Source organism: Pyrgilauda ruficollis, unplaced genomic scaffold (assembly GCF_017590135.1).
Source record: "Pyrgilauda ruficollis isolate IOZ18807 unplaced genomic scaffold, ASM1759013v1 scaffold74, whole genome shotgun sequence".
Lineage (NCBI taxonomy): Eukaryota > Metazoa > Chordata > Aves > Passeriformes > Passeridae > Pyrgilauda > Pyrgilauda ruficollis.
The window spans coordinates 4,525,608-4,538,514 of NW_024529266.1; the positions used below are offsets into that span (position 1 = coordinate 4,525,608).

At 37.8% G+C, this 12,907-nt stretch overlaps 1 protein-coding gene across 5 annotated transcripts in view; it reads left to right on the top strand.

Annotated features, from left to right (window-relative positions):
- LOC121363690 (programmed cell death 1 ligand 1-like) overlaps positions 1-12,018 on the top strand; it is a 13,805-nt gene extending 1,787 nt beyond the window's left edge. For 2 of the 5 annotated variants that reach the window (XM_041486266.1, XM_041486265.1), the window contains exons 2-10: positions 1,034-1,248; positions 2,226-2,272; positions 4,361-4,429; positions 5,127-5,477; positions 5,937-6,218; positions 7,383-7,493; positions 9,026-9,076; positions 10,028-10,093; positions 11,056-12,018. In XM_041486266.1, the coding sequence (XP_041342200.1) occupies positions 4,375-4,429; positions 5,127-5,477; positions 5,937-6,218; positions 7,383-7,493; positions 9,026-9,076; positions 10,028-10,093; positions 11,056-11,078 (939 nt within the window). In that variant the 5' untranslated portion in view covers positions 1,034-1,248; positions 2,226-2,272; positions 4,361-4,374 and the 3' untranslated portion in view covers positions 11,079-12,018. Of the gene's footprint in view, positions 1-44; positions 288-560; positions 1,249-1,399; positions 1,467-2,225; positions 2,273-4,360; positions 4,430-5,126; positions 5,478-5,936; positions 6,219-7,382; positions 7,494-9,025; positions 9,077-10,027; positions 10,094-11,055 lie in introns of those variants that run through there. The other 3 variants (XM_041486264.1, XM_041486263.1, XM_041486267.1) reach the window with 3 other exon arrangements.
- Positions 12,019-12,907: the final 889 nt, after the last annotated feature.

Here is a 12,907-nt window from a genome sequence, read left to right on the forward strand (position 1 = left end):
CGGGGGGCCGGGGCCGCGGGCGGGCTGTCACACAGCCGGCCCGACCGGGATCTGGCCGAGGTGGGGTGGGAGACGCTCCGCACAGCCTCGGCGGCCGCGGAGAGAGCCCCAGGCAGGGAGCAGCCGCCAGGCAGGGAGGAGCGGGACGGCAGCTCTGCGGGGCCCGGGGCTGCCGGTGGCCGGGGCCCGTCCTGGTGCTGCACCGGCCTCATCCCATCCTGAGGTTTGCTTGGGAATGCCCCAAGGCACGACTGAGATAGGTGTCTGGGAAGTTTGTTGCAAAACAGGTGAAAAAACCCCAAAACTCGAACTCCACCACCGCAGTATAGAGCTGTGCAGTAAAATGTACTTGTGTGCCTGTAGATGTGTGTGTGTGTGTATATATATATATATATATATATTTAGATAGATATATGTCCCTGTTGAGCAGAAATGACACAAATTCAGTCGAAGGCTGGTTTACATAAGTTCTGTATGTACATACATATATATCATCTGTACTCACAATATATATATATATATATATATATATATATATATATATGAGTATGTGTATATAAACAACAAAATTAAAAAAGAACAAAACGCCACCTGTACTGGTGTTTTATTTGCTGTTAAAAATTTACATAAAAAATGCAACCCTGTGACCTCAAGGTAAGCAATGAAAAAGCAGGAACTGATTTCCTGACATTGAAAGGTCACTACAATGAAATGTGGCTTCTCTGATCTCACAGTACTTTATAAATGTGTTTCAGTTTCTTTCTGTTGCACCTTATTTTTTTCCTTTACTGAGACAATATAATTTAGCCTATTTTTAAGAGCAGTAAAAAAACCAATGGAAATTAACATTTATCGGTCTCACCTACTGCGAATATCCACCCCCTCAATCTCCTAAGGTAGTTTCAGGTTGTTACAACCTAAATGCTACATTCAGCTATTTTATATACCACAGTTTCCACATTCATCTCACACATCAAGTAAAAACATTAACCTTAATCAGTTTGTACATTACATGGTTTTTCTTCCATGACAGGCTTTTCTTCCTGTGAGCAGGCTGTCAAGTGGAAAGAAGAAAACAGAAAATTTTTAGAGTGCTCATTTTACAGAATTTTAAGTCCTCTGAGAATTTCAACCCTTTTCTGATGTATGTAAAGACAACTTAAGAGAATTAATTTACCATGAAGCATATGTTTAGAGTTGTATTTTGTGCTGTTGACTCGGTTCTCCCTCTACAGTCTACAAGTTAATGTGAGTACATCCTTTTGCTTCTAACGCTTGAGGGGGGAGGGGGGTTCTGTTCTTTAAAGGACTTCTAGAATCAAGAAAATGAAAAAGACAGTGCTCTCTATTTTTTGCTAACATAGTACATAGGATTAAGATCTCTTTTTTCATTACACAGTAGCAAGCCAAGGGGCCTTCACTGTGTCCAAATCTTGGGAAGAGAATACCTGTCTTTACAAGAGGAGGTTAGGAAATGCTTTTCCTGCTATTCCTACATTATTTCTATTCCTGTGACCTTTACAGACATGAGAAAACTGTGTAGAAAGTTCTAGTTGTTCTTAGCAGCTTTTTGGCATGGCTTGAGATTAATAATCTATGGACCCTGAGTTTGTGTAGATGAATGACCACTTGCAGTTGGTGTTCCAAGGACTGGTGCTCACACACAGTTTTGACTGGATTATGTGTTTCTTAAAATGCCCATGGCATTTTATGTTCTAATTTTTGCAGCATTTATGTGTTTGGTTACAGTGAACCACTGTTAGCAATACAGAATTTTCCCTGCTGGGGAACTTTCCAATAATGGGGAAGTTTCCTAAAGAAGTAGGTGTAGTTACATCAACATTTAAGTTGTCACATGAAGTCCTTTGACAAATAGTTCTGGTTTTTCCTGTCTTTTTCATTTGATGGTGGCAGAAACGTGCAGCAGCAGTACTGAGGCACAGTTGCACAGTTTAGAATATACTTTGCTTTTAAAAAACTATTTGCCACAGATGTTGGAAGGTGGCAGGAGGACAGAAAGGGCATTGTAGTTGGTTCTGTAAGAAAAACAGCAAGCAGATAGCTTTAGGTAAGGACTTTGATTGATGTCAAGGTCTCAAACTGATCTGGAGGATTCTTCTGCTCGGGTGAAACAAGAGGAGGTTCTATAATGCTTATTGCAGTGGTTTTCTTTTTGCATGTGCACCTGGATTTGACCTGGACCTACATTTTCATCCCTCTGAAAGTGAAAAATTGAATACAGCAGCAAACTTTCTCAGTCTTGAGGAAATTTGTAAGTAATGGTCATTCTTATTTTGTGTATTGTAAAGCTTGTTTTCCTCTACAGCAGGAGAAAGCATGCTAATAAGTTTCAGCAATTCCAGGACATAAACATGGGTCTTAGGACTATAAAAGCTAACTTGTTGTCGTCTGTCTTCCAGGAGTTAATGAGAGCACCTCTCCTGGAGATCATGCCAGCACTCAGTTTTCCTGTCAAAAAGGTGGATAGGGGTTGCAGGCAGGAATATGGGTATCTTTCAGTATCCTGACTGTAGCGCACATACTATTTGTTCCAAGCAGTGTACTAGTTCAAGCAGTCTGCTTTGTTACGAGCAGTCTACTGCCTCTACTTAAAATAAAAAAATAAAAAAAATAGAAAGGATTTTGAGTCTGAGTGTGCTGCAGCTCTGGTCATTCTGATGGGGAAGTGCACAATACCCAGTCAGTCTCTGTGGTAGGCTTGTCTCCAGAATAAGGGTGATTGTGGCACATTTGTGTGATGGGTATACCTCTATCTTGTTTGAGAAGTGTTACTTTGGAGCTTAGTTGGTGGTCTGGTGTGCTTGTTACTCTAGCAGGGGAATCATGACGGAGGCATTCCTGTGCATACGTGTTCAGAGAAGTTCTTGGGGACCCACAGGATTGGGCTGCAATTTTCTAGTGCTTTCAAGGACATCACTTGTGGCTAAGGAATAAGACTGGTACCTAACCACTTTAGGAAGTCTAGGATTTGTCAATTAATCAGATCTTGCACCCTGAGAATTTTCTTTGTATTTTTCCTGCACCTGTTTTCAGACTATGCTTACATTGTTAACAATGTAGTGGATTGCCTTTCTTTCTGAGCTCCATATGCATTGCTTGCTGCAAATCGTCTGTTGGGATCAGACAGCAGCAATCTGAGGAAAAGAAGTAGTTTGAATCAAATTGTTAGAAGGAGTTTAGTTCCTTTAAGCCGTAGCACTATAAGGGCACATGTGTCTTATGAATTGAAGACAAAATTGTTTTGTCATTATCATCTTAAAGTTGACAATCAGAGAAAGAAGGAAGAAACATAAAAATTTTGAAGGATGGCAGTCAAGATAGAGCTCTGTCAGTTAGGGAGTGTTGTGAATGTAACAGTTGTCAAATTTCTTATGCAGATTCTGAAACTACCACTAGAAAACAGCTAAAGGCAATCCTTCCTTATTTTGGTGGATGTTTGTGGGGCCAAAATTAGAACTTTATTTAGCAAAAAAATACTCCATTTTCTGTATTTATGACTTAAAATACAGACTTACCAAAAGTAGTGGGTGTGTGAAGATTAAATGTATGAGTTGATATTAATAAGCATTTTAAAATGTTAAAATGTTGTGTAGGACTATAAAACCTATGCCAGTAAAGAGAGGAAAAACTTCTGACAGAATAGTGAAATTACTTCTGTATTCAGAGGTAAAGCAGCAGAAATTCAAGGCAATAGATTCTTCTTGTAGATTGACTGGCCTTGTCACTGTTTTACAAAGGCACTATTGTGTGAAGAGGTGATTCATAGTTGTTATTGCGTAAATACATGTTACGAGATGAGCTACTGCATTAATTGTTTTCACAATATATGTAACTTTGTGAGCCTTCTGGTATGTACTGTGGGACCAGGGTAAAAAAGCAGGGTGTATTCACTCACAGTATGTTAAAATAAAAAGTGAACAGGTGGGGAAGAACCAAGTTCTATTTCCTGACAGTATAGTCCAAGTTCTATACACTGACAGTATAGAAAATTCTTTAATTCTCCTAATGGGAGCAACATTCCCTGCTATAGTTAGAGGTACAACTGTGAATTTGTGAGTACTTATTCACTAGTCAGCAGATAATGATAAAGCATCTATTTAGCCATAGTCAAGAACAGATACTTAAAGCAAATAAAGTAAGATGTTTTTCCTGGACCCACCCATACAGGAAGACTTCTGCCCGATTATCTACTGGGTGCAGTTTCATCCTGTTTTTAAATAGGGTGGAATTCAGTGTCTCCTGTCCAATTCTCTGTGTGGATTGACTATAAAGTGTATTTGACAGTGGAACTCAGAAAACGAGTATGTGTTTATACTTGCCTATTTTTTTATCATTTTAGGTTCCATCTACAGAATGGGAAGACCTTTGTTTTTGTATGTATTTTTATTCTACTGGCATTTCCTAAATGGTAAGAAGCTGTAAAAAGCAGTAGAACTGTTTGAGTATGTTTTCCTTCTCTGTCTAAGGACAGAAATGTTAATTTCTCCAGTTTTCCTTCAGCTGCTAGCATTTGAGGTTTTTTCCCTTAATGTTTTAAGTGAAAAGGTCTAAGCATAGCTTTACATGAAACTAGATGCATGTATTTTGATAAGGGGCCAGGTTAAAATCCCTGTCAGTGTTCCAGCGGAGGCACCATTTCAAACAAGCTACCATTGGCATTACACCAAAGGTTTTCTAGGCTCTATCAAACCTGGGAGATGTTGTGTATTCTTTAACATTGTGGGTAAAAAACAACTGGCACTTATATAAACAGAACATTCCCAATGGAGGTACTAACTCTTACCTGTTACCATGGCAGTGTTTCTCAAAGCAACAGCTGAGGGGCGGTGCGTATACAGTTCACTGTTTTTAGTACAGCATCACACTGTGTGTGTGCACAAAGCAGGTGTCTGCAGATATGAGTGCCCATTGTGTGTGTTTATAGCAGAGGTCTTGTGTTTTGTCACACACTTGGACAACAACATACATTAACTTTTCAGAACAGAGCAGATACTTTGGTCCTTAAAATTTCCTATGGATATGGTAAGACATGACTTCAAAGTCTTACTTCAAAGATTAGGTGTATTATTTAAAAACTGAGTTTTCTTCCAAATTTTGTTTTTCAGCTTTATTTACTGTTGAAGCTCCTCAGTCACTCTGCGTTGTGGAACGTGGGAACAATGTGACCATGGAATGCACATTTCCAGTGAATGGGAAATTAGAGTTTAGAGATTTAAGTGTCAGCTGGGAAAAGAAAGATGAGTTGAAGCAGGTTTATGTACTTCACAAAGGAAAGGAAGACTTAAAAAATCAGCACATTGACTTTAAGGGAAGAATAAAATTGTTGAAAGAGAATCTGAACTTGGGACGGTCTCTCCTTCAGATCACTGATGTGAAGCTCAGAGATGCAGGGGTTTACCGCTGTGTTATTGCCTATGGGGGAGCTGACTACAAGACAATCCATCTGAAAGTTAAGGGTGCGTGTGCTACTACCAGAGATTCAATACTCTGATACTCTTAACAGATTTCAGAGGAGACCCTGAAGTAAGATATATCTGGATTAGCAGTTAAAGAAACTGCGTTGGAGACAGGAGCTGCCCGATGGGGCTTGTGCAGCTGTGTAATTTGGCACTTCTGTTTAGGTTGAATCTGTGTTTTGTCCTTTAAATCCCCTATGACATGTAAGAAATCAGGTTGCAAAACCACTTAGAGAGTAGAAAGACCTTAAAGCCTACTGAACTTTCTAAACCACTTCAAAATTGTAATAAATCCTGTACCTTCAGTTACAGACTCAATAGTGTTACTTACTTTTCCTGTGAAAATCCAAGCTGAAACTTGACCCTGGGGGCTGGGGAAAAAGAAAAGGTGTCTTCATTTAATGCAGGCTGTTCTTCTAGCTTCCTATTGGTAATGATATTTTTTCCCCAATTGTTTAGCTCCTTACAGAATTATAAACCAAGGAGTTGTGAGCACAGGACACAATGAATGGAGGTTGACATGTCAGTCAGAAGGATATCCAGAAGCTGAAGTGATATGGCAAAATAGAAACTATGAAGATTTGACTTATAAGGCAAACACAAGGTTTGAAACTGCAAGTGACCGGTTGTACCGTGTGACAAGTACCCTTACCATCAAAAGTGGAATTGACGAGATTTTTTACTGTATATTCTGGAATAAAGAGCTGCAAGAAAATACAACTGCCATTTTACACATAGCAGGTAACACTTGTAAATTTAATTTACTTCAAGGTGCTGATGTAATTTTGTCCCAGTCAAATCAGCTGTGATTTGTTTCTCTTTCCAAATTTTGAAGAGGCTAGAAAGAAATACCTGTGTAATTAAGTTTTGTTATTAATGTATACTTTCACCATACTAACATGTTCATCATGCATGTATGGTCAGAATTTAAAGACAGGAATTTTGTGTGACCTGCAGGTATGTGGAAATTGAGTCTAAATGTTTTAAAAGTTCCATTATTTGGAAGACATGCAACTCAGCACCTGGAAATTAAATCCTTCCTTCTTCCAAGAATATTTTAGTTTGTTGATGATCACTGTCACATAAACTTGAACAATATGGTCTTTTTTTGCCACTACAGCCTTTGCTTTGAGCATATTTAAATTTAAGTAATTGTACACAGATTTTTTTTTTCCACATAAAGTCGGAATTTAAGGAAAACTCATAAATGGACAAGACCAATACAATTCCTAATTAAACCTTTTAACTGGGCAGCTCCTCTGCTGTTTTTGGTTTTGATTATTCTTTTCTGCATTGTAGCCTGATATGTTTTCAACCAGACTGGAGACCCGATCCAACTCAAAACTAGTATTTCTCTTTGTCAGACTGTTACTTAGTGAGGTCATTTCCCTCGTTCAGTTCACCACCTACTTTTAGAAACGCTGTGCAGTCACACTTTTTGGACATGACAAGGATTTGAAACAGGCAGGTTTAGAGTGAGAAAACCAAGTAATTTTTTCAATGGGTAAGTTTGATTTTAATAAGAAAAAATATCTGGGATTCAAGAAGACCACTTACCCTTTGCATTTAGAGCAGGTGAAAGGGGCTCTGTCCCCTTTCTCAATTACCTTTTTCCTGTAATCCTGACAGGAAACTAGGCCAGATGTAACACTTTAACAAGCAGAATTCTGATGGGGTCAAAGGCACTATCGCAGGGAATGCAGAGAACAAAGACAAATATTAATATGTTCTATCTTCCCCCCGCCTTCTTTGAAAAAAGCGTTATGTGTACCATTAACATCTGACCTTAGACTCAATCTATTATGTTGTTATCATGTCTTAATTGCTCATAGCAAAAATAATGAAAATGAAATACAAAGGGAGGATCTTATGTAATGTCTTATCCCCCACCTGTTTTTCTTGAAGATTCAACTGATGGCATTCTCCAGACTGAGAGCAGACGCTTTGTTGGAGCAACTCTCATGGCTACTGCTTTTGTTGGATCAGTGCTTCTATTTCTGCTCTGCATAAGAAAAGGTACACAAATTATTTATTTTAGAGTTATCTCAGTTATTATCAATCTGCTTTGTTAATTCATCCTTGCTGAGTAGAATGTGGTTTTTTACCACATTGTTTATTTCTCTTTCTTTGCTGGACTTGAGTAGATACTAGCAAGTTGACAGAGTGAAACAGGTTGTCAGCCCCTCACAAACCCCACTTACTCATGTATGTCTGTTAATCTTTCTTACAGGTAAGGATGTAAGCAGTAAAATTAGTGTCTAACCTGTTGCAATATCAAAGCGCTTGCTTTTTACCTACTGGAAATAGGTTCCTGTACTGTTTCCTCCCTTTTGACTGGGATAGGATAGGATACTAGAGACAGGATATTAGAGGTTTTTTAGTGGTTCTTTTTCTGCATTCTCTGAAAAATTTCACTGAACTATGAGAGTGCCTGTTTTTTTAAGTGAATATTTCATTGATTTCCTTACTAAGTTTTGAGCTTTCTCAGTTCACTTCCTGAATTAATATTGGACATTTTCAGCATCACAGTATCTTCAAAAACTAAAGCATTGGCAATAATTTGTTTTCACTTGCTAGCTAACAAAAGAAAAACTTGAAGAAATAATTTGTAGGTTGTCTATGTATGAAAAGACTACAGCTAGCACCCCAAATAAAGGAAAAAAAAGGTTTTAAACTTGTTGCTTAAACTGAAAGAAGTACTGTTAATTTACTTTTCTTTCATAGGTTGGGTGGGGGAGGGGGGCAGCTAGGGAAACATCCTGAGAGAAGTATTCATAAGCTTAACAGGCTTGCAGGTGATTCTAACAGGCTGCAAGAGGACTGTAGATAATCCTGCAAGTACAAGAATATGCTTACCCTAAGAGCTTAATAATGAAAGTGGAAGAAGGGACAGCAAAATCCTTGACTGCTCAAAAGAATCCCGCTGGGGATTTCATTGAAGGTCAGAAGTTTCCTAGGTTGTCTGACTAATATTTATTGTTTGTGTGTGTATGTGGTAATGCACATCACATTAGCTTTCCTCTATATATACACACGTACACATGTGAGTGTGTGTGTGTTTGATAAACTACAAGTTGATTCAAAAGCTAAACGAGTGACAATAGGTTTTTGTCTTAAACCCTAAGCTGTCCTGGGATACTGGACAAGTGATTTTTTCAGAACAGAATCTTCCCAGAATGTGAGCATTTTTCCCCTAAAAAGCACTGGGAAGAAGATCCCTGTTCTGTTCCCTGTTTTCTGGTATGTTCAAATTCTGGGTGAAAAGATGCAATGGGAAACCATCTGAACAAGTATTTTCCTGTGATGTTAGTGCATAGTATCAATGGAGTTCCAGCTTAGAAACAAGAAAAGAAAGTTGGAAAGGAAACCAAGAGACTGGGAGCACTGAAGAATTTATTTTAAAGTTTTTGAAGAAGTTTAGTGTTTTGAGAACAAATGATTACACTATGTAATGTGTGCCCCTCCCACCAATGTATTTAAGCTCCTCACTAGATCTAAATCAAGTATTTTGGATTGTTTTTAAAATTTGTTTTGTTTTGTTCTTTCAGCTAAAGCAAATAAGGGCAACAGAACACCTGTGGCAAGTCCATCAATAGGAGGTATGTACATATGACATAAATCTAGCAGAGTGTGATTCTTGTGGAAATAATTGCTTGAGAGTTAACTTCATAATGGTGACAACCAAATGGAGATTTAAATTCCATTTTGATTTTGCTTTCTACATTTCATTTACATAACAACTATAAATTACAATTGAAGAATGGCTTTTCATGACTGTGTCATCCTTTTGAAAGGAAAATGTGATAGAAAAGTATACTTATTCCAGGAATTGTTGCACTCCTGATATGCACAAGAAAAGGACAGAGCAGTATGCTGTGTTTTGGAAAGTCTGCAGTAGGATGGGACAGGCTCCCTGGAAAAAATATCTTAGAATGCATCACATCCTGATGTGCAGACTTTTTGCTGCAATTTGAACTGTGCTGGCACATTCCTCTGTTTTCTCCAGTATCATAGCATGCATTTGAGGGTCTTCGTCACAACATTAATGACAGAGAGTTTGGCCCCATTGAGCGAAACTCAGGGAAGCTTTAGTTTCTGTGTTGTAATATTGATGATATTTACTATGAGCAAAGATCAGTGGAAGGCCAGTACCACGATGAGAGGTGGTATTGAAGAAAATTAAGAAAAGAACAAAGAGACTTAATACTTACAGCAGGAGAGGAGAGATTAAAATCCTTTTGCTGCCTCTCAAGTTGGTTACTGACTGACTTATTTTTAATTTTGGTATGGGTATTTGGAGACCACCACAAATTAAATTGCTGTGGGAAAATTAGTTCATGCTGGCCATTGGCATTTTTCCTAAGAAAAACTCTCTTGAGAATATTTACCCAAACAGACACAGATTGGTGTTAATCTCATCCCTTGCTCTGCATTCAAATCACTATAGATCCTGAGTGGACTGAGGTGGCAGTTTCTAACACAGATTTACCACTATAGGAAAAGTTTAAGTTGTGCTCACTGCTGTGTGTATGTATGTCCTTTGCTTACAGTGCTGTCAAAAGATAAGGATACACACAACTGCAGAGATGCTTCTTTTGAAGACCAAGAGCTGAAATGTAAGTATAAATGACAAAGAAAAAATTAGTAGCAAATTTGACAGGGCATAAACCATCCCTGGTCACTGGAGCATTGATTCAAGGCTGGTTTATTTAGCCTCTTGTTTCAACAGACAGAGCCTTCAAGAGATAATACAGCCTCCCATTCTGTGCCTTACAAACTCACCATCATAACTCATTGTGTACTCTTTGTTACAGCAAATAATGAATCTGGTTTTTAAAATAAAAAGTAAAGCTGTACAAAGGAAAATGTGATGGGGAGGTATATAAAAACCCAAACCAGTCACTTTTTCCAGCTTGCACTTTTGCTATAGAAAGAGTTGTTCATGTATGTCTGTAAGGGTAGTGATGGCAGTGAGGGAGGGGACAGGAACCTGTCACAGCCACTTGAGCAGGTATGATTCTGTCTCAACAAAACAAGAAAATATATGACCAAATATCTCAAATCCATGGAACATCCTATGTGTGGAACAGGAGGGTGAAATTATTGAGGTTTTCCTCTCCCTTTCTTGCTGACTTCTAAAGCACTTGCATTAATTGCATCCCAGATCCCTCCCTGCTACACTTTACTACAGTAAACTTACAAGTAAACCTGCTGTTCCTGCAGGTGTTGACCTCCAAGCCAAAGAGTTAGGGCCTGGAGATACACCACTGGGAATACTGACAGAGGGAGCACTAAATGTATTTGAAAGAAAGGGGGACCTAAGCAACAGCAATCTCACTGTATTTGCTGAAGAGCACTTCCCAACAGTATGGTTGAACTACCACTTTTATTTCCTCCCATTATGATCTTTTCCTGTATGATCTTTTTATTAATTTATTTTTAGATCTTTAATTTTGACAATGAAGGAAACTTTTTGGTACCTTCAAACTCTAGGAAAGGGGTGCAAAACTATGAAGTGTTCTGTGCCTTCATAATTTTGTAATTTGATATTTTTTTCATATAATTCTTTCTGTTACAGATATGCAAATTGAGAAGACCTAGAGAGAGCAGGAGAAGACTTTTTTCCTCTATTGTGAAGATTTGACAGCTCAAATGTTCTGTGTTCTATGTATTGAAGGGGATATTAATTTTTTGTATTTATTGTGTGATGGCAATCTTCTATATTGTTGTAACACAGGAAAAAATGTAATAAAGTTAAAATAATTATTATAGCATAAAAATTATTGAATGCAGGCTTCTGTATATATGACTAGATTTTGAGGTATTTATTTAAATATCAAAGTTTTTACTTTGTCAAGTGTAGGCAAATGTGTCTTTCAAAGATTTCATTTAATTGAATGTAACTTTCAGATAAAGCACTTTAGGTCTATGACCATCATGAATTTCATAGCTAGCTCTTGATAGGTCATCTTCTGAAACTTTTTTATTCCTTCACCTGAGCTCTCAATTTCCTGCACGTAACTGGTTTTCCATCATTTAAAGAATCTTTTCAATACTTTGATCTTCATAAAAGGTGCAGCAAGACAAGTTGCCATACATACAGGGCATTTTTGGTCCTTAAAATACCAGATGCTCACAGCTAAGTATGAAAAAATGATTTAAAACTCTTGGTATCTATGGTTTGGAAATTAAATAATACTAAGCTTTTTGATATCTTTCTTTGAAAAGCATTTTGGGCATTTAATTTCCTCATGATATTGTTGGCACTACTTGGTTTCTGCTTACTGTCTTCTGATTTACAGTCTGGGGATAATAAAATTCTTTGGACATTTAGGAAAAGCAGCCCTTGCTTTGGATGACCATTTTGTTTTCTTGGGAATGGAAGAAAGAAAACCTACTTACTTCTAGGACATGAAAATACATGCACATGTGATTACATAGAAATGCTGAAGAAATCTGTTATTATTGTGTTACATACATACACAGGTGAAAAAAATTTATTACAATGGTATTCACAATTGTGTTTTTTAATAAAATATGTTTTCTTTTTCCTGTGGTTTTTCCTGCTTTCCTTAACTGTTCAGCAAGTAGTGTAAGCTCTATTTGTATATTTCTGAGAAAAAACAGTATCTAAGATTTAGATGTAGGAGAGAGTCTACAGCCATGACCTCCCTCTAATGGCTCCCACAAAGAACAGATGGCAGAGAACTGGAATCTCATTGGACTCAGGTTTTATTTTTCATTTGAAAAGAAATAATTTATTGTCCCAAGAATGTGGACACAGTCCTCATTAATGAATGCCAGGGCTTCACTACTGGCAGTATTCAGGCTAGCTAATGTAAGGTTGTGTTTAATAATCTCAGAAAGCTGTCCTATGTAGTAGAATAGAGAAATGTTTCTCAGAATCATAATGGGGCTGGTCAACAACAGTTAAGTAAAACTTTAGTTACTACCAAGTTATTTCCCTGATTCATGGCAGACCTTGTGTATTCTGGGTCATATGTACTGATTCTTCCCATTTGAGTCTTCAAGGTTACTATGTGAACTTGAATATCTCCTCCTGCTTCCCAATATGCTTTTTGAATCTGGGTGTCATTGAAGGTGATAGCCAAATTTTAATTATCTACAGCGAGGTTTTTTAAATATCAGGGCCATTTGTAGACAAAGTACTGACTCAGCACAAAAATATAGAATCATATCACCACCTAAATAATTCACTTTCCAGACAAGATGACCTTTTCACTTTCTACTTCCTGTTTGAGACTGGACAAGTTGTGTGCATATTACAGTAAAAGTGAAGAAGTCTCCTCTTGTTAGTTCTTGTAAGCCTTTGCAAGGCAGTGCTTGCTTAGTGTTACAGAACTGAAGTTAATGTCTTTATCAAATTCTTCTGGACAGCAGGAACTGTTACATTTCTCTTTTCCCAGCAG